The sequence below is a fragment of the Gopherus evgoodei genome, chromosome 3 (genome assembly GCF_007399415.2).
Source record: "Gopherus evgoodei ecotype Sinaloan lineage chromosome 3, rGopEvg1_v1.p, whole genome shotgun sequence".
Lineage (NCBI taxonomy): Eukaryota > Metazoa > Chordata > Testudines > Testudinidae > Gopherus > Gopherus evgoodei.
Window position 1 is genome coordinate 187,316,767 of NC_044324.1, and position 24,541 is coordinate 187,341,307.

The window sequence follows — 24,541 nt, forward strand, 5'->3', positions numbered from 1 at the left end:
GTTTATTTATAAACCACAGGCTAATTACCTTGCTTCCCGTTTCACTGAACAAAGGTATGTTGCCACCTATCCTAGCATCAGCAAGACTTCTCATAAGGACAAGACGTTCTGACCAAAAATGGCTGAGGAGGAAAGTAAGAGCTTCTCTGTTGAGCTGAGTGAGAAAGGAGGTTTAGAAAACGAAGGATTTGTTCAAAATGAGGTGCTTAATGAAAAGGAATGCAATGCCAGCAGCCAAGAGGAGATACCAGAAACATGCGTTGTTGGCATCAACTCAGCAGCTGTGCAGAACCAGGACTGTGAAATTTTGAAGCCCTTTGCAGGAATGCCTAAGGAAGTCTTGCTTAAATTCTCAGGTCAGGCACGGTACAGAGTCACCAGAGAGATCCTCTTCTGGCTCATAATTGCATCTACACCAGTGCTTGTCGGTGCTACAATTGCAATTGTTGCCGTGTCGCCAAAGTGCCTGGACTGGTGGCAAGCTAGTCCCATTTATCAGATCTACCCACGTTCATTTAAGGACACCAACAAGGATGGGAATGGTGATCTGAAAGGTGCGTGCTCTACATTTTTGTGACGTTCAGTCCTTGGTAGCATGAAGCTGTGTGTATTAGATATGTTTGTTACCACAATCTCTCATTCCCTAAAAAGTGTATTAACAGTAGAGGCAGCCACCGGATTAGAGACATGTGGGATCACAAGTTAGCTAATAACCCACAGGCAGCCAAAACTGTGATTATCATTAACCATCTAATCAGGAAGGGCACAAGTTGCTGAGTCTAAATCTTTATCAAAGTTAAAACCTCCCCAAAGTATGCCACTGTTCAGATCTGGAGTTTTGATTTGACCCATCAGAGAGAAAAAGAGAGAACAGCTGCAAAATTGCAATCTGGATTAGAATTTCCCACCAAAATTTGGAGAGTGTTTGGAATCCAATGTGTTATTAGACAATCAGTTAATTGCCATTTTGGATTTTGCTCCATAAAAAATCTGAGGGGGAAAGAAACCAGTTAAAAAATGAAAAAGGAGGAAATGCTTTTTTTGAGCCTTTAGGGAGACTCAATACCTCAATACAAATGTATCTGATACACTATATAGATGGTGCCAAATATTAAGAACTCAGTTGACTCACACATTTTACTACAAAAAGTGGATAGGAAAAGACGAAAAAATAAACTTATATATATATATATATATACACACACAAAATGTACTAGAACATCATATCTTCAATCAGGAAGTGAAGAACAGTGTGTTTCTATAGGTGGATAATATTTGTCACATGCCATGAACGTATATTAGTTTTGATTTAAGAGGAGGGTGACTGGAATGATTTAGGGACTGGAGACAGTATTAGAGTGAGCAGTAGAGAAAAAGTACAGGTTAAAAGAAGTGGGGTTTTTACTCACAAAAGCTTATGCCCAAATAAATCTGCTAGTCTTTAAGGTGCCACCGGACTCCTCGTGTGGATACAGACTAACATGGCTACCCCTCTGATAATAGGTTACAAGAGAATATCTTCTATCTAATTGGAGGTGAAGCCTAGGGCTTTTTCATTTAAATTGCACTTACCTGCTTCTCAGGGTGGTTGTGAGGGTTAACTCACATTCCTTGACAATGAAAATAAATAATTCAAACATTTTATTAGAATTCATTAATCTCAATATTCCAGAATTGAATGTTACATTTAACGAATGAAAGAATAAAAGCTGTAAGCCAGGGTGTAAATGTTGTTTGAATTAGCATCTTTGCTCTGTTTTTCATGATTAATCTTTTTCAGTTACTTATTATAGAATAAAGACCTTTAGTTGCCCTCACCCTTTTAACATACTGTGATCCAATACTGCACCACCAAAGCTTTAGGATTCTGCTACCTCTAGCCATAATGAAAGGGAAAGAGATCTCCGCCCATGGACCTGTGTACATCTTCCAGATGATGGAAACTTAATTTCAATAGAAATGATAACTTTGACACAGACACATTGTTTTTGTCCTTGCAAAACAGACTTTTTTCTTTATTTACAGGTATCCAAGAAAAACTGGATCATATAATGTATTTAAATATAAAAACGATCTGGATTACTTCTGTTTATAAATCACCCTTAAAAGACTTTGGGTATGGAGTTGAAGACTTCCGGGATGTTGATCCTATGTTTGGAACGATGAGGGATTTTGAAAACTTGATTGCAGCTATACATGACAAAGGTAAACTTTAGCTATGACCAATAAAAAATAAATATGCACTGCTCACACATGGAATGTAGATGTACTTTTCTTTTTTTTACTTCACATTTTGTTGTTTTGTGTTTCAATTTGTGTGGCTTCCATGGGCAAAAGGGTTCAGAACCTGGCACATCGAATGGGGATTCTGAATAGGGTTACCAGCTTCCTAATGGCAGAAAACCAGACACCCTTGCCCCTCGTCCTCTCCCACCACTTTCCTGAGCTCTGCCCCTTTCTTGAGGCCCCGCCCTCCATTCCCCCTCCCTCCGTTGCTTGCTCTCCCCAGTCCTTATTCACAGGGGGTTGGGGTTCAGGGGGGGTGAGGGCTCTGTCTGGGGTTTCTGGTTTCAGGGTGGAGCCAGAAATGAGAGGTTTGGGGAGCAGGAGGGGGCTCAGGGCTGGGGCAGGGGCTGGGGATGCAGGGTGCAGGCTCTGGAAGGGAGTTTGGATGTGGGAGGAGGCTCAGGGCTGGGGCAGGGGGTTGGAGTGCAGGAGGGGACTCCAGGCTTGGGCACAGGGTTAGGGTGCTGGAGAGAGTGTGGGCTCTGGGAGAGAGTTTGAGTGTGGGAGGAAGTTTGGGTGGGGCAGAGGGTTGGGGGATATGAGGGTGAGGAGTGTGGGCTCTGAGCGGTGCTTACCTCAGGTGGTTTCTGGGGATGCTGGAATGTCCCTCCGGCTCTCTGTGCCGCTCCCACATGCAGGTGCCGCTCCCACATGCAGGTGCTTCCCCCGCAGCTCCCATTGCCTGTGGTTTCCAGCCAATGGGAGCTGTGGAGCCGGTGCTCGAGTTGGGGGCAACACATGGAGACTCTGGCCACCCCTATGCCTAGGAGCTGGAGGGACATGTCGCCACTTCCGGGATCCTCATGAAGCCAGGTAGGGAGCATGCCTGCACCGCCAACTGGACTTTTAGCGGCCCAGTCAGCGGTACTGATTGGAGCCACTAGGGTCCCTTTTCAACCTGTTGTTCTGGTCAAAAAAACTGGTTACCTGGCAAGCCTAGTTTTGAAGGGATGAGTACTGACTGCAGCATTGCAACCCTTTCTATCAATCTTGCAGAAGCCTCTCCATTGAGGCTTCATGGAACTTGGCCTATGCAACATGGATGGGAGCTAGGCATTGGAAGAGGGAAGCCAGTACTGTAGATCCTCTAAAATCCACACAGCTCTCAGGATGGCTACTGGTGTTTTGGAATGAAACTCCTTTCACGTTCTATGTTGGGGGACAGGCCCTGTTCTTTTTTTGACAGGTTGTATTTATTAGACCCTGCAGTAATCTTCTGAAGACTGAAGCCTGAGATGCTGTCACTTCTGTCTTTGCATCCATAAGCAATAATGTTCTTGCTGGAGTTAGAAAATAAAATTAAATTAAGAAGATTAGGAAAAGTTGGGTTCTTTCACTAGCATGACCTCCTTTGTCTGTCTGTTTAGACCCCAGTCCCACAAACATTTATACAAGCACTGAACTACATACAGGTGAGTGGTCCCATTGACTACAAAGGGACTGCTCATATGCACCAAGTTAAAGAGCTACGTAAGTGACGGTCGGATGGGGCCTGAGTGTTTGTCTAGACTCTAAAGGGTTCGCCAGTATAGGTTATACCAGTTCCCCAAATTAAATGACCTACACTGAAAAAAAGGACTTTTTGCATAACATTTTGGTATAACAGCATCTAAACTAGGGCTTTTGCTGACACAGAGATCAGTGGTATGAATCTTCCACTCCCCCTCTTAACAGACAGCTATGCTGGCAAAACTTTTCTGGGTAGAGCAGGCCTTAGACTCTAAGCCCTTGAGGACAGAGGCCTCTCTTAACTGTATGTCTGTAAAGCCACGAGTGTTATTTTGGCTTCTATGTTAATACTGTAAATTTTGTGACTTGGTATGTTTTGTTTTGATTTAATCTTTCCCACATTTGATTTGTAAGGTTTAAAGGTGATAATGGATTTAATACCAAACCACACAAGTGACAAACACAGTTGGTTTCAGCTGAGTCGCAATCAGACTGGGAAGTATGCGGATTACTACATCTGGCATGATTGTGCACACACTGATGGGACAATCACTCCTCCCAACAACTGGGTAAATACAAGGTTTGGGTTCACCTTCAAATCACAAAATGAACAGGAAAATCACAGCAATGTAGTGAATATGAAATCATTGTGTGGTGGCTGCTTACACAGCATGTAAATTCAAATCTTTTGTTTCATTTGTAACTTCTGCTCGTATTTGAGTTCATCTGAACAACGTGAATTAAAATACAAGAATAAGACAGCGAGGCAGCATTGCTTTTCTTTGATTTCATTTGGTTTTAATCTATTTTGATTTCTGTTCCTCTCCTTTAATTTTGTATCTAACACATTTTGGTATATGGTAGGGCTGTCAATTAATTGCACTTAACTCAAGTGATTAACATAAAACAAATTAACTAGATTTTTAAAATCGCAGTTTTAATCACTGTGTTAATAATAGAATACCAATTTAAATTTATGATAAATTTTGGATGTGTTTCTACATTATCAATTATATTGATTCCAATTACAAGACAGAATACAAAGTGTACAGTGCTCAATTTATATTATTTTGATTAAATACTTACACTGTAAAAAAGATTTTATAAATGGTATTTTTCAATCACCTCATACAAGAACTGTAGTGCAATCTTTATAGTGAAAGTGCAACTTACAAATGTAGAATTATTTTTTTCCACATAACTGCACTCAAAAATCAAACAATGTAAAACTTTAGAGCCTACAAGTCTACTCAGTCCTACTTCTTGTTCAGCCAATCGTTCAGACAAACAAGTTTGTTTACATTTGCAGTAGATAATGCTGCCTGCTTCTTGTTTACAATGTCATCTGAAAGTGAGAACAGGCATTCACATGGCACTGTTGTAGCTAGCATTACAAAGTATTTACATACTAGATATGCTAAACATTTGTATGCCCCTTCATGCTTCGATTTATCTTTTTTACAGTGAAAATACTTGTATTAAAAATAATAATATAAAGTAAGCACTTTACATCTTGTATTATGTGTTGTAATTGAAATCTATATATTTGACTATGTAGAAAATATTTATCATAAATTTAAATTGGTATTCTATTATTGTTTAACAGTGTGATTAGAACTACCATTAAGTCATGACTCTTTTTAAATCTTATGATTAATCATGATTATTTCTTTTAATCATTTGACAGCCCTAGTATATGGACATTCCATTTGGGGAGCTTCTTACCAGTTGTCCTTTATGCATGCCAACTATGAGGTCAGAAAAATGAACCAGCACATTGTTGGATTATTGCTTTCCTTTCCTAGCCTTCTTAGCAGGCCAAGATGCTGGAAAATGACTTATTTACTTATTTTCCGTGTTTTAATTGGAAATCCAACCATTTACTCTATAATAAGAACTTGCATCTTCTAAACATGAGAGCTAGAAACCAGCAAATTAACATATTTGACCATAATTATTTTTAACTTAGTAACACAGCGACAGTTTTGAGAAATATCTTGAATATTGTCTCAAATCTAACTCACGTACAGCTGATGACTTTATTATTCTCAAATATTCATTGTTGCTGATATTTCAAAAGAGGCTGTTATGTCAGTTGAGACTTTGTAGAAACAAGTTTCACAAAATATATCAACTAGAAATGCTCCCATAAAATTAAAGAAAATTCTCAATTAAAACCTGCTTTTAAAAAACACGAATCGTTCCTGTGAGTATTTATAGCATGGGCATACCAGCTGGTTTATGAGATCTGAAAATGAAATTGTAAAGAAAAAGTGAAACCGACTAGTTTATTTTCATTGTCTAACCTGAGTGAAATGTAAAAAGTAAACAAGAAACATAATTATTTAGAATCCAGTTTACTTTTTACAATTATTTTCAGAATTCATTTTCTAAGTTGTTATTAGTAACTAATGTAACAGCTGCTTATTAGCAACAATAATAATAAATAAGGCTTTTTTAAAACAAGGTATGAAGTTTAACTGTACAGTCTCCCTTTAAAACTTAGTGCCACAAAAAAAGCTTACCATTTCTCTCCATATCTTTTTCTCACAGACTAACAGGAAGAAAAGTCCAGCTCAACACATTGCAAGCTCATCATGTATTTTATAGGCCTGTCAACTAATTGCAGTTAACTCATGCGATTAAGTCAAAAAAAATTGTGATTAAAAAATTATTCATGATTAATTGCAGTTTTTATTGCAGTGTTAAACAATAGAATACCAATTGAAATTTATCAAATCTTTTGGATGTTTTTCTACATTTGCATATATATATATTGTATTCTGTGTTGAAATTGAAATCAAAGTGTATATTATTTTTATTACAAATATTTGCACTGTAAAAATTATAAACATAAGAAATAATAATTTTTCAATTCACCTCATACAAGTACTGTAGTGCAATCTCTTTGTCATGAAAGTATAAGTTTCAAAGGTAGATTTTTTTTTTGTTACATAACTGCACTCAAAAACAAAACAAGGTAAAACTTTAGAGACTACAAGTCTACTCAGTCCTACTTCTTGTTCAGCTAATCGCTAAGACAAACAAGTTAGTTTACGTTTGCAGGAGATAATGCTGCCCTTTTCTTGTTTACATTGTCACCAGAAAGTGAGAACTGGCATTTATATGGCGCTTTTGTAGCCAGCATTGCCCGATATCTACATGCCAAATATGCTAAGCATTCATATGCCCCTTCATGCTTCAGCCACCATTACAGAGGACATGCTTCTATGCTGATGATGCTTGTTAAAATAATAATGCGTTAATTAAATTTGTGACTGAACTCTTTGGGGGAGAATTGTTATGTCCTCTGCTCTGTTTACCCGCATTCTGCCATGTATTTCATGTTATAGCAGTCTTGGATGATGACCCAGTACATATTGTTCATTTTAAGAACACTTTCACTGCAGATTTCATAAAACACAAAGATGGTACCAATGTGAGATTTCTAAAGAAAGCTACAGCACTTGATCCAACTGTAGGAATCTGAAGTGCCTTCCAAAACCTGAGAGGGATGAGGTGTGGAGTATGCTTTCAGAAGTCTTAAAAGAGCAACACTCCAATGCAGAAACTACAGGACCCAAACCACCAAAAATGAAAATCTTCTGCTGGTGGCATCTGACTCAGATAATGAACATGAACATGCATCGGTCAGCACTACTTTGGATTGTTATCAAGTAGAACGCATCATCAGCATGGATGCATGTCCCCTGGAATAATGGTTGAAGCATGAAGGGCCATATGAATCTTTAGTGAATCTGGCATGTAAATATCTTGCAACGCCATCTACAACAGTGCCATGCCATCGCCTGTTCTCACTTTCAGGTGACATTATAAACAAGAAGCAGGCAGCATTATCTACTGCAAATGTAAACAAACTTGTTTGTCTGAGCGATTGACTGAACAAGAAGTAAGACTGAGTGGACTTGCAGGCTCTGATGTTTTTCATTGTTGTATTTTTGAGCGCAGTTATGGAACCAAAAAAAATCTACATTTGTAAGCTGCACTTTCACAACAAAGACACTGCACTACAGTACTTGTATGAGGTAAATTGAAAATACTATTTCTTTTGTTTTTTACAGTGCAAATGCTTGTAGAAAAATTAATATAAAGTGAGCACTGTACACGTTTTTATTCTGTGTTGTAATTGAAATAAATATATTTGAAAATGTACAAAACATCCAAAAATATTTAAATAAATGGCACTCTATAATTGTTTAACAAAGCAATTATTTAAGCAATTTAATTCACAAATTAAATTGTTTTCATTGCTTGACAGACTTAGTATTTTATTAATAGTCCTTTTCATTACTGTTGAAATTCTTAGAAGCACCTATATTGCTTGTACAAAATATTCTAGGCTTGGGAAATCGTTAAGCAGATTTTATGCTGTTTGGTGAGCAATTTTGGAATTTGAGCAAATAAATATATAATATGAGATTGACCAAACACAAATAGGTCTATTAAAGGTGATAAATACCAGGTCATAGGCAGAAGTGTACTAGGGTAGATGATTTGCATATGAAGGACCATATAGAGCAGCTGGTCATGTCTCTGCAGGTTAAATAAGTTTGTAGTAGTAGTACTAGGTGAAATATATGGAAATTGTTTTATAGTTGTGGATGAGATTTACACTTGTATGTAAATGTGAATTTATTAGGTTAAAGTTAAGGAATGTTAATGTTAAGGAAAAACATCTCATTTAAATGAGGGTATTTGATGTTTACCTTTATTAATGAAAAATAAAAAATTAAAAATAGAGTAGGCTGAGTAATATTAAATTCCGTTTTTTAGTCATCGTAATTTGAAGATGCACTGAGTACATGCAGCTCTCATTGACTTCAATATTTTTCATGTAAGAGCCATATATATTCAGTAAATTGGATTTTAAGTAGCTATATTGCATATTTACTTTTGCATTTCTCTCCTTTGGACAATGAAAACAGACTAATCAGTTTCAGGCCAACTGTTATGGATAGTAAGTGAATAGTATTGACTAAGTGATGCATGCCTTTCTACATGCTTGTGAAGCACTGTGTAAATTACAATGCTGTGCAAATGCTCATTGTTTATTAAGTAATTAATAATCATCATTTTCTTATGTGATCAGGTGAGTGTTTATGGGAATTCCAGTTGGCAATATGATGAAGTGAGAAAGCAGTGTTATTTTCACCAGTTTGGGAAAGAACAACCAGATTTAAATTTCCGCAACTCCGCTGTGCAAGAAGAAATCCATGTAAGTATATAATCCACTGCTGCTACTCCAGTAGCAAGGAAACTGTTGGGTTTTATGTTTGTTTTAATTTTTAGAATGTAATTTCTTTATATAGTTGACAATCCAGTGGGAAGTAATTCAAGGATTAGTGTCTATGCAAACAATGCAGACAATGAAGAGTCAAGACAAATATACCTGCTTAGGCAAAATTTAAAGCATTTATTGTAATGCTTCAAGTATCAGAGTCTTATCTTTGAAGAGTCTCCTGCTAATTAAAAAAAAAAAAGAGGCAGCATCCCACTGAGAGAGTCCCATACATTGCAGTACAACGGCCTATAGTTTGCAGTGTTGTGACCATTATTGTATTATATTTTTAAAAGGATTAATCATATAATATCTAAGATCTAGTTTCTGTGTGTGCGGCTTACACAAATGTACACCTCTCCTTGGCTGCTCAGATGCAGACTGCACTCATCTCCTGACTTCTAAGATACAGGATCTACCATGTATGTCTTATTATGGTCTTGACCCAGCAGCCAAAAAGTCTTTGCCGCCTCCTTCCCTGGGACTTCTCTGCCTGGGTATCAGCAGCACCATTTCCCTAAAACCCCCTCCTGCTGCCCCAGAACCTTGTCTCTGCTATAGGGCTGTATGTGAAGGGAGGGCTCAGTGGCAGGGCAGATGTGTGTCTTTAGCCCCAAAGCTGTTGCACTGAGCTATGCCAAGCCTTGAAAATCTTGGGATCAGAGGAGTGTCTCACTTCATTGTGACAGCTCTTCCTGAAGCTTTCAAAATACCATGCTTGTGAAGGGTTCACACAAGAGATCATTGCCTTCCCCAATTGCTTAGAGGGAACTCCCCTTACCCACACCCCACAGGCTGGGGGAGCTCCCACTTTTATCCTCTCCATCTCCCACCCCATCATTGTCCTCTGCACCCCATTCACCTGCAACCCCCAAATCTGTCTCCTGCCTCCCTCATGCCCTGCTCCCCCTCACTCCCTCCTTCACTTCTCAGTGTCTGGGCTGCTCTCAACAGTCTATGTGGCCCGCCTTGCCCCCTGAATCATTGAGTGGCAGCCATTTTGCCTTTGGGCCTGGCTTTAACCTCATTGAAAATAGTGGGAGGTGGCAGCCAACTTTATTAAGAGCAGCCTGACTTCAGGCGCAGTTAAAGTATTGGAAAATGGCAGCCATCTTGCTGGCTTTGGCCCCACTGACAGTAATAGATGGTGCCATTTTGAATAAGGGAAAATTAATGGGTTGGCACCTGTCATTGTGTTTTCATGAAAGGTTAAAAGAATATAGCCCCAAATTGTTAGGGGTGCTCAAATCATGGGAGTTGGCAATACTGCGCATCCCAGAGTGCCTGCAGAAAAATACTCTGGACTAGAACAGTCTAATACATTTCAGAAGTGCTTCTGAGCACCACTAGTTCTGTCAGTGTTTTAAGGTACAAGAAAACAGTAGGTTAGTGTTTTAAAATGAAGCTCTATTTCAAAAGGCTGGTGCTTTGTGACTTAATAGGAGACCAGGGCTACTCTGTGACAAAGTATAAATCTTTTCCATTCTGTGTGGATAAACCAAACAGGGGAAGCAGGAACAGTCAAGCTTTACCAAAACTCTGCCAATGTGCCACAACCAACCTCTGTGTATAAAGATAGTTCAGTCTCCATGGCCCAAACCATCCTCAGTGTTTTTGTGCTGGTTCTAATTGAGAGTTTTTTACAATGCGCACAAGTGCTCAGATGAGACCTCTTTCAGTGTGTGAAATCACGGTAGAGGCTGTTGACATGGATACCTGTAGTTGTTTTCAGAATTACTGTAAAGGGACAAGCAATTCAATAAAATGGAGTATGTATTGACCTAATAAAATCAGTGACTCTTTAACATGGACTTGTTGAATTCCATCATATTTTTGATCAAAGTCCTGGCTTGTGCAAGTATATTGTATGTGTAATAATAATAAATGACAGCACTGTGTGCATAATCTATTTTTATTACTTAGCTGAAAGTATTGTCTAGGACATAGTAATATTTACACAGATTGCTGCAGGGGGATTAAACTTTGGACTCATCAGTTAAAATGTAGGACCATTACAATTATAGTAATAAAATAACATGCAAGCATGATGTACTTTTACTCATAATAGCTAAACTCTGAATTTGATAAAGAAACCATAGATCCATAACCCTTAACTTAGGTAATCATTTTTCATTTTCCGGATAACAAATCTGAATTCTTTTCACATCAGTCAAATAAGAGAGAACAGAGATTTAGGAAGTGTGTAAAAGAAAACCCAGTGTCAAAAGGTCTGTGCAGAACAATGAACATTTGTATCAATATGTTCTGATTGCCTGCAGGCTTGATGAGTGTACACCAACCATAGGGCTTAGTAGAACCAGCTTGCTTTACACTCTGTTCCTCTTGATTAGGTATTTACAAACTGCTATAAGGCTCAGATTCTTTGATAGACTAGATTAAAGGTGGCTTCCTGTGAGATATGGAGTTTTTCTGTCCCCTGTCCTCCTTGAATGCTTGGGGTAGTCACGGCTGTATGTCTATTATGGTTGAAAAATAATTCCGGTTTAGTAAGACAAACTCAGCCATAGACAGTAGCTTCAATCAAAAATGGTCAGCTTTAACATTACTAAAACGTTAAATTTAAAAATGATGTATTGTTATATAATGTTACATTAGATAGTGTTATATTAGTATGTGTTATGTATTTCATAAATTATGTGCAACATATTTGATTTAAATTAATATTTGGAAAGCAGGTGACTCATCAAGAATTATCTTCATTTTATGTTTAGGATATTATCAAATTTTGGCTTGGCAAAGGCATCGATGGGTTTAGTATCAATGCTGTTAAATTTCTTCTTGAAGCAACACACCTGAGAAATGAACCTCAAGTGGATAAATCCCAAAATCCGGTAACACATTTTCTGTTTTGAATTTGTTTGCTCCTTATTGTCTTTGGAGATGTACCACTAATACGTTTCCCCTTTGAAATGCTAATGGGACTCACTCTTTGTTTTTCTGGTAGGTTTTTCATTGACAATAAATTACAGTGAAATGTGTACAGATGAGCTTCAAAAGTGTATGACTAATTATTTATGGAACTTGCCTTTAGTGGGGCTGTGGGCCCAATAAAGTCAGGAGATGATGCCAGCACTGAGCAGCAATAACATTACTGAGTTGACAGAAAGATGTGCATCTTGTTGACTTTGCAAGTCACTACAAGAATCTCATTTATATTGCTTCTGCCTGGAGTCTGGTATTCAGCAGCATCTACTGTATGTGTCATGATCACTGGTGTAAACTGGGTTATCTAGATTATTCCTCATTTAGATTAATATGTTCCCCAAATATTTAGCCCCTCATCTAGCACAGCATTAGATAAATAACTAATGAAGATGCAGCTCCAAAACTGTGCCATTAATGTATTATTTCAATGATTCACTATTTCAGATAGATATTTGGAAATAACTGTATTCCCCATAGGGCCACAATACTTGCTATCTTTACTCACAATGAGCAGTATCTTATTTTGTGAGTAGTCCCACTGAAATCCTCAAGGAGCAAAAACATGAGTAAAGGTGGCGGAGTCAGGGCCTCATTCATCAAAGTCCGTTTCTAGGGAGTAAGGGCTTGGGGCAGTGAGTGGTGCAATCCCTCTCCCCGCTTCAGTCAAGCCAGCTTCAGGGCATGGAAAAGGAAATGCCAGGAATGTGGGCTCCCTTATATCTTCTTTGCAGCAGCAGGAAAAAAGAGTAGATAATAACATTGTGCCCCCAGTTTGCTAACAGACTCAAGTAAAACATTATCTGAAGTGGTGCACTGTCTTTTGAAAGTGTAATTCAATGAACAATAGAAGGGCTAATGCAAAATGTTGCATTATTCTTCAAGGAGAGCATCTCAGCATATTCTGAGCTGTATCATGACTTCACCACCACACAAGTCGGCATGCATGATATCGTCCGCAGTTTCCGGCACACCCTAGATGAATTCAGCGTTGAGCCTGGCCGATACAGGTAACTCAGTTTGTTAGCATAGCCGTATTGAATTTTCCCTCTAATGCTAAAGGCACAATCTCACCAGTGGATAAACAGGTTGTTCATGGTAGGATGCTTTTGCAAGAATACCAGCCAGTAATAGTGACATATAGGTATGTGATATATAGAAAGAAAAGGAAATTCTTTTAAAAGACTGTGATGTTGCAGTCTACATGGTTTTATAAAAATATGCTAATGAGTGTCTATAATGTAACTGGAATATGCTTCATGGAAAAGGTCTCTTGTAAGGTATCATTACAAAGCTTATAATCTACTGAGTGTGATCATCCTATTTGTATAATGTACCACTCTTGTATCTGAAACTAGAAATATGAAATATAACTCTGAGGGCCTATTGTAATTATGCAAAGTGTGGGTCATTAATGGTGGTTTGGAATCTTGATGACTCCAATTAACCAGGACAATTGACTTCAGATGGCTGTTTTACCTGTAAGTCTTCCTGTATGTGTGCTGGCAAGTGGGCAATGAAGTCTTGCAGTGACATGTGATCATGTCACCTGAACTGGAATCCATCTTTAACCTGGTGTCTTTCCATTGATAAGGAGGGGGTGGGAACCCAGAGAGGGACAAAGGATTCCTGCCTTATTCAAAAGATATATAAAGGGGTGGAACAGAACAAAGAGGAGAGGAGCCGTCATGAAGAATCCCCTAGCTACCACCTGAGCTGGAACAAGAGCTGTACCAGGGGAAAGAATTGTGCTCAGGCCTGGAAGATGTCCAGTCTGAGGAAAATCTTACTGAAGCATCTCTGAGGGTGAGATTATCTGTATCCAGTTTGATTAGACATAGATTTGCACATTTTATTTTGCTTCGTGACTTTGTTCTGTCTGTTACTACTTGGAACCACTTAAATTCTACTTTCTGTATTTAATAAAATCACTTTTTACTTATTGACCCACAGTATTAATGTATTAATACCTGGGGGAGCAAACAGCCATGCATATCTATCAGTGTTATAGAGGGCGAACAATTTGAGTTTACCCTCTGTAAGCTTTATACAGGGTAAAACGGATTTATTTGGGTTTAGAGCCAATTGGGAGTTGGGCATCTTGAGTGTTAAGACAGGAACACCTCTGTGAGCTGCTTTCAGGTAAACCTGCAGCTTTGGGGCAAGTAATTCAGACCCTGGGTCTTTGTTGGAGCAGACAGGAGTGTTTCACTCAGCAAGGAAGGATGCTGGGGTCCTGAACTGGCAGGGAAAGCTGGAGCAGAGGTAGTCTTGGCACATCAGGTGGCAGCTCCCAACAGGGGTTTTGTGATCCAACCCGTCACGAAGACAGTGCTAAATTATTACATACATCAAGGTCCATTCTAATTCCATGCAATTCTGATGAACTCTGAATGAACGCAGTTTTCATTTTCTTTTTTAAAAGAACCCACTTGTGTGCTCCTTTGTAGGTTTATGGGGACTGAAGACAATAACCAGGAAAACATCGAAGCAACAATGATGTATTATGGAACATCTTTTATCCAAGAATCAGATTTCCCCTTCAACTTCTACCTAATTAACATGGAAAACTTCTCAGGAAATAGTATTTTTGAAACTGTATCTTTGTGGATGAAGAATATGCCTAAAGGAAAATGGCCAAACTGGGCGGTAAGAGTTCAGACATTTAAATGGCATGTTCCTGCTCCTATTACAGCCCACAGAAAAGCTCTCATTGGAGTAAGAACAAACCCAAAATAACTATAGCTGTTGTATCTGTGAAATCTACCATGTTCTCTCAGCCCACTACAGCAATGGCTCTAGCAGGTCCAGGTTATCCATCCCAAGCATATTTACAGGAGTGTGATAGCATTTTTGCTTAGTTTTAAACTTCATCATCAGGCACCTTTTTTATTCTTTCAGGATAATATTCCACTCCCCCTTTCCTTGGCCAAACAAGGTTTGTGCCAGGAATGATGTGGGATTTGGGAAAGGTGACAGAATCCCTCTAAACCTTGAGGCACATTTGAAACCGCTCCAGACTGCTTCCATGTCAGCTGCTGCAGCTCTGGGACTGGAATAGAGGCTCTGACCCTATGCACCTTCTACCTAAGGGATTATGGCCTCTGATTCTGTGCATAAAGTGGCTCCGCTCTGCCGCTCTTTTCCCCCATGTTGGTCTGTGGTGCAAGTCAAGCTGCCCAAGTGTGCCTGCTCCTTGGACGTCTGCCTCTAGTGCAGTGGAATCACCATAGTCCCAAAGTGCTGAGGGGCTTCCATTGCTCCTATTACAATGGATGAATGCTACCCTCACAAAATCAGCACTACGCAGCAGAAAAATAACTGTGGTCAGCGAAGCAAATGTTGGCAGAAAGACGTGAGAACTGTAACCGAGGGTGTTTGTGTTAGAATGGAAGACACTGTTGGCTGGGATGCTAATATATCAGCATTGCTTACTTCGGTCTGTCATGCTGTTGGTAGTATTTCCAGATTTCAGTTGTCAGGCAGCAAATTTTACTGATATAAAAATACTCAAATCTTTCTCCTTGAGGATATGGAAGTGAAAGAAAGAAGTCAAATAAACTTAATAGTTTGCATTGTAGGATTTAATGTAGAAAACCTTTTGAAAATATACGAAAAAAGATCATATAAAATTGATGCAATGCATCCTGAGATTTATAGTTAACATTTTGTTACATTAAAAAAACCCACCTCTTTTACTTAATATGATAAAATCTCATTCTGCATTCAGTGATAATGGAATAGATTTGCTACCATTATACCATACAGAGCAGCATCTCTTGGGGGAGGGAGCAGGAGGGAAGCAATAGTAAAACAGTTATGCTACTGAGCACTCCTATCATAAAGCATGTAAGTGCTTGGACAATATAATAGAAATATATGTGAAACTTTTTTCCTCTGGGGCTACTAGCTACCCAGTGCTTTTAACATACATCATTTCACAAGGGAACAGAGCCAGATTCTCCTCACTTACACCTCTATAAATGCAGAGCAAGTCCACTAGTTTAAATGAAGTTACTCCATGTTTACATTGATGTAAATGAACAGAACTTGTGTTAGACCAATGTCATATGGATGTTTTTAGTTTTAGTATGGACCTTTATTCTTGTATTTTGATATAAGAAATTATTTTTGTTTAGGTTGGAGACCCTAGCACTGCTCGAATTACATCTCGGATTGGAAAAGAATACACTAAGGTCATAAATATGCTCCTTTTAACTCTTCCTGGGACACCTACAACTTATTATGGTGAAGAAATAGGAATGGAAAATATTGCAACTGAAAATGTGAGTGAAGGACTTATAAATTCAAATACCCTAAGGAGCACTGTTAGTTCTGAGTACACAGAATTTTCCAACAAAACAGTAACTTTTGTTTAATTAAGCACATATGTTAGGGGGCTTATTCCTTCACCCTCTCACTTCTCTGGTCCTTCTCGCATGACCAGAGAGCAACAATACCCGAAGTCCAAAGGCGCAAACAATTTGATGTTTATTGGGGTGAACTTCCAGCAAGCATAATTCCAGTTTCCTTCCTCAGTGTCCCCCTTCCCAGCTCTGACACCACAGAGCCGTCCCTGATCTCATTCCCTGTTCCCATTCCCCTTTAATCAAAACTTGATTCCAATTCCCCTACCCCCATTCCCTGTTCCCATCCCCCCGCCTTACTTCCTGATTGACTGCAGACTATATAGTAAAACTTGAGTTCTGCTTAGCAATACCTTAACCAATCATTTTACTGAAATTTAACTAACCAACCAATCCTGACACGTTGTAACATGGTTATTTAACCAATTATATCCCACCACCTTAATTAGTTTACACCCAACAAAATTAATTATACAGCAGACAGAAACAGTCACAGAACCAGACAGAGATTATACAGACAAACAATAGGGAAGTGGAGACTACAGTGATAAAACAATACAGAAATGAGGATTTCACATCCCAGCTATTGATAAGTGAGTTCTTGCCAGACAGGATGCTATCAAACTAAATTTCCTTTTACATCTTCTAGGCTCTTCCCTTTCTCTGGAGGTGATAGGAATACAATCCTGTCCTGATATTCCTAACAGCCCAATAGCACCTTATTTCAGTGTGACTAGTTTGGACTGTAAGGATGTGACCATACATTTCCCAGGTTATGGCTGCCTCTGCTGCTTAGCCGAAGGCTTTAGCCTAAGAACCAGGCCTCAGACTGTCACAGCGAGAGAAGGCCCTTACACACAGAGTGATTTTGATTCTCTTTTATTGCTCTATAACTAGATAAGTGATAAGAATACACCTAAATTCTTAAAGTATAGGCCTTTGCAGACAGGCCTGAATATCAATATATTTCTCATTCCATCCCCAACCACTGTCCTGTTTCTAAAATAATCTTTCCCCAGTGAAACGGGAGCAACCACTTGATTATTCTCATTATTATCTTAATGAAAAGACAGCATTGAGTGGGAGCATTCTGAATGGCAAATGTTCCTCCTTTTTTTGGTTTCTTACTCACTCGCTATGGGAGAGAACTAAGTGTGTGAGAGAACCAGAGTAGCTTCATCTCCTCATGCCCCTGCACAGAGCTAGTAGTTATCCAGCCCTAGATGACCTGAGCACAAGGACTGCATGTGGATAACAGCAATGGTAGGACTAGCCTTCCCAAAGTAGGCTCCTCTGCCCACTGCCCGCAGCCCCAGTAGGGCTGAAGGAAGTATATGGTGTTTAAGGGTGTAGTAGAATAAAACACACATTGCAGTCTCGTGGCTAATAGTGATAATACACATCTAGGCACCAAAGTAGTCTGCCTTGGATGCTGAAAAGAGTTCTGTGTTGAGGAAAAGAGTTTCAGTGACAAACCCACTTTTTCCCCTGGACCCTTCCAGTGGATTAATGAGTCCTTCTAAAAGTTTAAATCTTTTCAGGAAAACTTTCTTTCCTTCCAGAAATATGCTGACAAAGCTTCTCAAGAGCTTATTACTATAGATCCCAGAGCCATGTCTGCTGCAAACACAAAGCTACTTCTTAGAAAGGTCTCACCCTTTGGCACAGCCCTCTCACTCTGGGGTTTCAATGGCCATCCAGTCCTGAGCCCTGGGCCACAGGACGGAAAGAAAGGTTTCCTTTAACCATCAGAGACAGGACTCATGAGCAGGGTCTCTGAGAAAGGAGGAGTCATTTGCTGAGGTACACTTCTGCAGCCATGAAAATTTACTCCTGGGGGAATGCTGCACTGAAATATTAAAAATTCTGCACACAAATAAAATTTGCAGATTTTTAAAATATTACCAAAACAACACACTATAATCATACCAGTTTGAATTATTTTGGTAATTTATTTCAAAGTACCCATCAGCAAGTATGTCTGTAACAATAGACAAAAAAAATTCAGGAAATTTCTTGACGAATAGATTCCTTACTAGGCATACTAATACAGAACTCTAAGTAATAATTCATTTAAACGACAATACAGAACCGTATTTCCTGCACCCCTCAGAAGCAGTGTAAACGCTTGGGGCAGTCAGGGATAATGGAGGAGTCGAGGGAAAGGGAAGTAACTGCTGGGAAAGAGTCTAGATGTGAACTTGGAGGGTTGCTGCATATGGGTGGGAAAATTATACAACAGGTTTTTGGGGGGGCAGAGAGGAATTGGTAGGGAGCCTCCCCCATGCAGACCCTGGCTTATTCTTAGTGTCTCCCACTCAGTTGGACACATCTGCCCCTGTCCCCATGTGTCCCTGCACCCCCTCCCCATGTGTCTGTGACTCCACTCAATCAACCCTCTTCCCCCATGTGGCCCTACACCCCCCCATCCCCATGTGTTCCAGCACCTCCACTCCCGTACAGTCCCTGCCCCAGTCTGTCCTCCCACAGTAGCCTTTATGAACTCATCTTTGTCCCCCCAGCAGCCCCACTTTGTCCACACTGTCTGTCTATCCATATTCCCTTTCTCCTGATGTGGCCTCACCAGTACCATGAAGAAGGCAGGCTCTCTCTCTTCCCTTTGAGTGCTGAGGCTGGCAGGGGATTGGCTGCTCTGTTCTAGTGCCACAGTGGCCCCTTGTGGCAAAAAGCAGAACTGCAGCAACTTTCCAGAAAAAGTTTTTCTGCAGGGGAAAAAAAAATTGTGTGTGGCACAGAATTCCTGCAGGAGTAACAACTGAAGCCTCAGGAGATAAACGGAATGTGGTGAGGGAGCATTACAGGGTACAGACATCTGGAACTGGTGGTTATCCTGCCTGTCAGAACATGTGAGCAGGAGAAACCCAGTATCTATATTGCCACAGAAAGGAAAGTGGTACAACTGGTCAAAATTTTCACTAAGGCCTTTTTTTTTTTTTTTTTTAAACACACACATACTTTTTTCCTTGGTGAAATCGCTGAAATGAGTGTGTGACATTTTGTTTTTAAAATTTTACAAAATTTATCAAATCATTGCAACTGTTGCTAGAGCTTTTGATCATTTAGATAAGGTGTTCAATCACATTCAATAAATTTTTTACAAAAATATTGAACAACATTCAGGAAATGTTTTTGAAAGTCTATTTTGAACTTTTCAAAACAAAACTTGGAAGTTTTCACAAAGTTAGCTTTTCATTTTTTGATCAAATGTAATAATTTGTTTTGCAACATATAGTACAACTGTCACACGTCTCAATTTTAAATAATTTCTTATGTTTTGCAAGCAAGTTTTGACATGTTTTTTATTTACCTGTTACAGACCATGAGTTCCAAGAGTATATATTTCACTTGAGAAGGGAATTCTACAAAAGGACTGATATATTGAAAACTGTAATATATTTACAAAGCACCCATCAGGACAGATTAAATTTTCTCAGATAATTAGAGCTAAAATATAATACACACTAGAACAATTAACAAGCACTGATATGCTACTGAATAAGGTACTTACAGTCTTCACATTTAATAGAAACTTCGATTATTCAAATATTAGTACAGTATCTCTTTCCAGGATACAGATCACTCCATATATCCACTAACTGCATTTCTACCTGTCAAAGAATTTACATGACCCTCATTACTGTAGAATCTGACCACCTAATAATCATTAATAGCTTTTTATCCTCACACCACTTCTGGGCAGGGTAAGCAAGTAGTATCTCCATTTTACAGATGGGGAACTGATGCAGAGCAGATTATGTAACTTCCCAGAAGTCACACAGAAAATGAGTGTCTGAGCTGGGAACTGAACACAAATCTGCAGCACCCAGTCCAGTGCCAAACCCATTACACAGTTTTTCCTCCCCCTTTCAGTGATAGCTTCTGATTCTCTCTCTTTATGATCCCCCTACACTTCTGGGATTTTTAATTACTTCCTGTCGAAGACCTAATTAAAGTCTCCTGTGAGATGGAATAATCTTGACATGAGAGATAAACTTGAGCAAAAGATCATTCTTTAGCACATTAACGAGGATGTTTTTGAATGGTGCCCAATACTCTCTTCTTTTTTAGGTGACCTTTCCAGAGAAGTCACCCATGCAGTGGAATGGCCAACTTCATGCTGGCTTCAGTGAGGGTAACATAAGCTGGTTACCTGTTAATCTGGACTACCAAAATGTAAATGTCGAAGTAAGTATTTAAATTAAGGACACAGTCGTATGGGTTACAAAAAAATGCTAGCAAAATAGCTTCAGCTAAATGAAGCTCTAATTTGTTTTGATTAGTGGAATGTGGCAGTTTAGCTAAGTAAAACTAAAACTAAGAAAAAACGAATCTGCGGAAGAAAAATGGTAAAAAAAAATCTTATTGCAACAGCAAAGGCTATTTTACCAGCCCTCATTTAACCAGAAAAATATGGTGATACTGAAATGATTTTTTTTTTAGTCTAATTCATTTAATCTTTCAAGATTAATCTGAAATTCTCTCACCCCCATTTTAATTTAGATTAATACAAGTAGGCTTTGTTAAACTTAGCAGGGAAATAAGATGGATGCATTTCTAGGTTTGCATATATTAATCTGTCTAAGACCAACCTTGGCAGTTGCCATTACACCAGGTAGGTCAAATAAAGGTATTGTTGATCTACAACAGTGAACAACAGCAAAGAAAAAAATACTTGAACCTAATCCATTGGGGGTTGCTTCTGCAGCACTGAAGTCAGTGGGAGCAAGATCCAATCCTTGATGCTGAATGCTCTGATTCCTTGGTATGGAATGCTTTGTTTACAAAAAGTGTATGAAGCGCATTGGAAGGAGCAAAGACAGTTGTAGGAGGAGACAAGGCTATCATCATTGGTGGAGTGGCAAAGGTGGACAATATGGGGAGAGATAGGGCAGATAAGTATATGGAGAGGCAGAGTTGTGAAGGTCCCCAGAGGCTGAGGACAAATAGCTTCAACTTGAATCTGTGGAAGGATTTGCAGTGGGAGCATAGTCAGAAAGGTGGGAAGATAATCTTAGCAGATGTGGTAACCACTTCTGTACTTCAAAGTAACATTTTCAATATTTAATGAGGAATAAATGACTATGGTAATGATGTGACTTTTTTTTTAAAACAGCTTCAAAAGACTCAACCTAACTCAACACTGAATCTATATCGAGAGCTAAATTTACTTCGCAACAATGAGCTGCCCATTCATAGGGGATGGATGTGCTATATTTGGAATGACAGCAATGTTTTTGTGTATCTGAGGGAATTAGATGGATTAGACACAGTCTTTATAATGGTTCTTAATTTTGGACAGGAATCAATCATAGACCTGAAAGCTGTAGTTTCTGAGCTTCCGTCTGAAGCTACCATAAGGCTAAGCACTATTTTTAGCAACACCGGTAAAGTTGTAAATACCAAAACAATTAAAACTGAAAAAGGGGAAGGAATTGTCCTTGAGTATAAAACAAGGAAGACAGTTCATACTACGGAAGCTTTCCAAGGGAAGTGTTTTGTGGCTGAAAAAGCATGTTATTCTAGTGCCTTGAATATACTCTACATGCATTGCTAAGTGCGAGGGCATGTAGGAAATTTTGTTTTATGCATTTAAGGCAGAAAGTGTTGATTTCAGGTAAATACTGTGGCAATGGCTTTTTAAACTTTCTGGTTTGTGTATTAAATGAACAGCAGTCCATAAACAAACTAAAGTGGCTTAATTGTCTGGCCTCTTTTATTGGTGTGTGAGCAATGGTGGTGAGTGGAGGGCAGAAGGTGCTTACGTTAAGGGTAACCAATTAACCAACAACCAGGGAGGCTAGAAGCTTCCAGAGGGATTTGAACAGGCACCAGGAAGGGTAAGGATCCTCCCTTATAAAGCCTCCCTGGGGCTGGTCCATTCAGATAAGTATTTGTGCAAGGGTAGAACACTAACCATATGCCTATAAGGCTCCTAGAGGCATTGTGCCTAAGGTATAAAGCTCTTAGGATTTCCTGCTTGTGTGTTGTACCTGTGCACTGTATCTGACTGCCACAACTTAGCCGCAAATCCTTTGGCAGTTTACGCTCCATAGTACTTGTTTTGCAAGTTTCCTATTTGTGTAATGGGCACTGAATTGTCTGAAATAGTTAGAAGCAAATAAGTCATCAGGTCAATTTTAAAACAACTCATTTAGAGGAAAGAGAAAATTGAGAGATGATCAAGGTAAATATGTAACAAACAAGTGTTTAGTATCAGCTGGAAGAGAAATTTACTTACCAAACATGTCATAATTAAAGCTACGATTTAGTCACAGAGGTCATGGCAGTCATGGATTCCGTGATTTTACTAGATCTCCGGGACTTCTAGGGCTTCAGGATGGGGAGGCAGGACTGTGCACTCCTGCCCTGTAACTGGGGCTGGCTGGAACCAGGACTCCAGGCTTGGCAGGGGTTGGGGGGGTCATGCACCCAAGCCCCATGGCTTTTGCCAGGGGCTGCATCCCCCCTCCCCAGCTGCTGCCAGGGTTTGGCAGGGGATGCAGCTGGGGCCATGCTTCACTGTCCCACAGCTGCAGCCAGCTCTGGAACGGGAGCTGTAACCCTTGCCATGGCAGGGGGCTTGGCCTGTCAGTCATTCCCCCTCATCAAACCCCCTCCTCCAATTATTTGTAGTAAAAGCCATGGACAGGTCACGAGCTCTGTGAATTTTTGTTTATTGCCCCTGATCTGTTGGTGACTTTTATTAAAAATAACCAATGTAAAATCTTAGCCTTAGTCACAAATTCAATCTTCATAGAAGAATTATAAGGGATCCACCCTCCTCTGTAGATTTGGGATGGATGTTTGTATTCATTCACATTTTTTGTTTGCACAAGGAACTGGTGGCTGGAGATGCTGCTCCTCTAATGCAGCAGGGAAGGAATTTACCACCTGGTATGTATATATAAGCCAGTAGCTCACACAACTCTGTCCTTATGAGCTCCTGGTCTGGTTATGCACCGGAATCAGGGACCCATAAATAGGGATCTATTACAGCTGGTTCCTTTGGAGAATGAGTGCTCATTTTTTAAATTTACAGGTATGTGATATGGCTTTTTCAGAAGTCTAATGTGTACATACACAGTTTTTAAATCTTTCAACAAATTCTGAAATAACTGTGCATGTTAAATAAACCACTTCTTCAAGTTATTCTCTCTCAAGTCCAAATTCTTTGTAGAGAAAAGCAAGGTGGCTTGTAACCTAAAACAATAAAAATTTGGTTAAAAAATCAGAGGACTTATTCTAAAAAATCTTTGGATTTCTGTCAAACCTTCCCACACTTTTTCTGGCCCCTTCTTACATTATTCACCCTGATAGCCACTGGTGCCACTAAATACTGACCTGCAGCAATCTGAGATGTAAACAGATTTTCTTGCTCAATTTTCTTTAGAAAAAAAGCAGCCACTGAGATCTGAAAAGCTTCCCAGTAAGAAAACATTGGGCATGGGACAGCAGTAACAGTGAAGGAGGTGTCACCAGGTGCTTTCTGAGTTGATTTGCTTAAACTATGTTATTTTTAGGAAGCTTAGGAGTTTAAAAAAAAAAATCCTACAGCCCCAGTCCCAGGCTTAGCAGGGGTTCGGGTCATTCACCCAAGCCCCATGGCTTTTGCCAGGGGCCGCATCCCCCTCCCCAGCTGCTTCCATGGTTTGGCAGGGGATGCAGCTGGGGCCATGAGAATCTGGAATTTCTAAAAGACAAATTGCCACCCACAGTATAAACCAAACTTGCAAAATTTAAAGCTACAGAAACACATTGGTGATTTTCTCAACCAAGAAGGCTGATGAGAGCAAATGAAAGGCAATTTAATCAGAACATTTGAAGCCTTTACAATTGGATGGTGTAAAGCTTTCGCTATTACTGTACTAATACTTTGCACTATTTAGAGCTGTTCATCCAAAGGTATCAAAGCATTTTACAAACACTTAAAGCTCAGAACACTGGTGAGCAGTTCCATAGTTAATTACTCCATTTAAAAGATGGGTAAGCTGAGGCACAATGAGGTTAAGTGACTTGTCTATGATCACACACACAGGGAACCAGGAACAGCAGCTGAGCATTCAAACTCCCAGGCCAGTGGTTCTCGTTTGTTAGCTCCAATATATATTAAATAATACACAAAAATGATATCATAGTGTTAGGACAAAAACAAATCTATAATGAAGTGTATACTAAC

The 24,541-nt window shown here is 39.4% G+C and overlaps 2 protein-coding genes across 4 annotated transcripts in view; one reads left to right on the forward strand and one right to left on the reverse strand.

Annotated features, from left to right (window-relative positions):
• On the forward strand, nucleotides 1-23,514 carry SLC3A1 (solute carrier family 3 member 1). Its single transcript, XM_030557677.1, has 10 exons — nucleotides 1-554; nucleotides 2,026-2,205; nucleotides 4,150-4,304; nucleotides 8,846-8,971; nucleotides 11,767-11,886; nucleotides 12,863-12,987; nucleotides 14,428-14,626; nucleotides 16,117-16,263; nucleotides 20,434-20,550; nucleotides 21,479-23,514. The coding sequence occupies exons 1-10, from the start codon at nucleotides 119-121 to the stop codon at nucleotides 21,917-21,919; spliced, it is 2,046 nt and encodes a 681-aa protein (XP_030413537.1). The 5' UTR covers nucleotides 1-118; the 3' UTR covers nucleotides 21,920-23,514.
• The window catches only part of PREPL (prolyl endopeptidase like), a 25,586-nt gene continuing 24,523 nt past the window's right edge, over nucleotides 23,479-24,541 (reverse strand). For all 3 annotated transcript variants that reach the window (XM_030557674.1, XM_030557675.1, XM_030557676.1), the window contains one exon: nucleotides 23,479-23,565. In XM_030557674.1, coding sequence (XP_030413534.1) covers nucleotides 23,512-23,565 — 54 coding nt within the window. In that variant the 3' untranslated portion in view covers nucleotides 23,479-23,511. The remainder of the gene's footprint in view (nucleotides 23,566-24,541) is intronic.

Bases quoted from the DNA above. Each gene is read 5' to 3' on its own strand.
- SLC3A1 (XM_030557677.1), top strand. From the start codon at position 119: ATGGCTGAGGAGGAAAGTAAGAGCTTCTCTGTTGAGCTGAGTGAGAAA. The intron at 2,206-4,149 runs GTAAACTTTAGC...TTGATTTGTAAG, and splicing joins TGCAGCTATACATGACAAAG to GTTTAAAGGTGATAATGGAT. The intron at 14,627-16,116 runs GTAAGAGTTCAG...ATTTTTGTTTAG, and splicing joins GAAAATGGCCAAACTGGGCG to GTTGGAGACCCTAGCACTGC.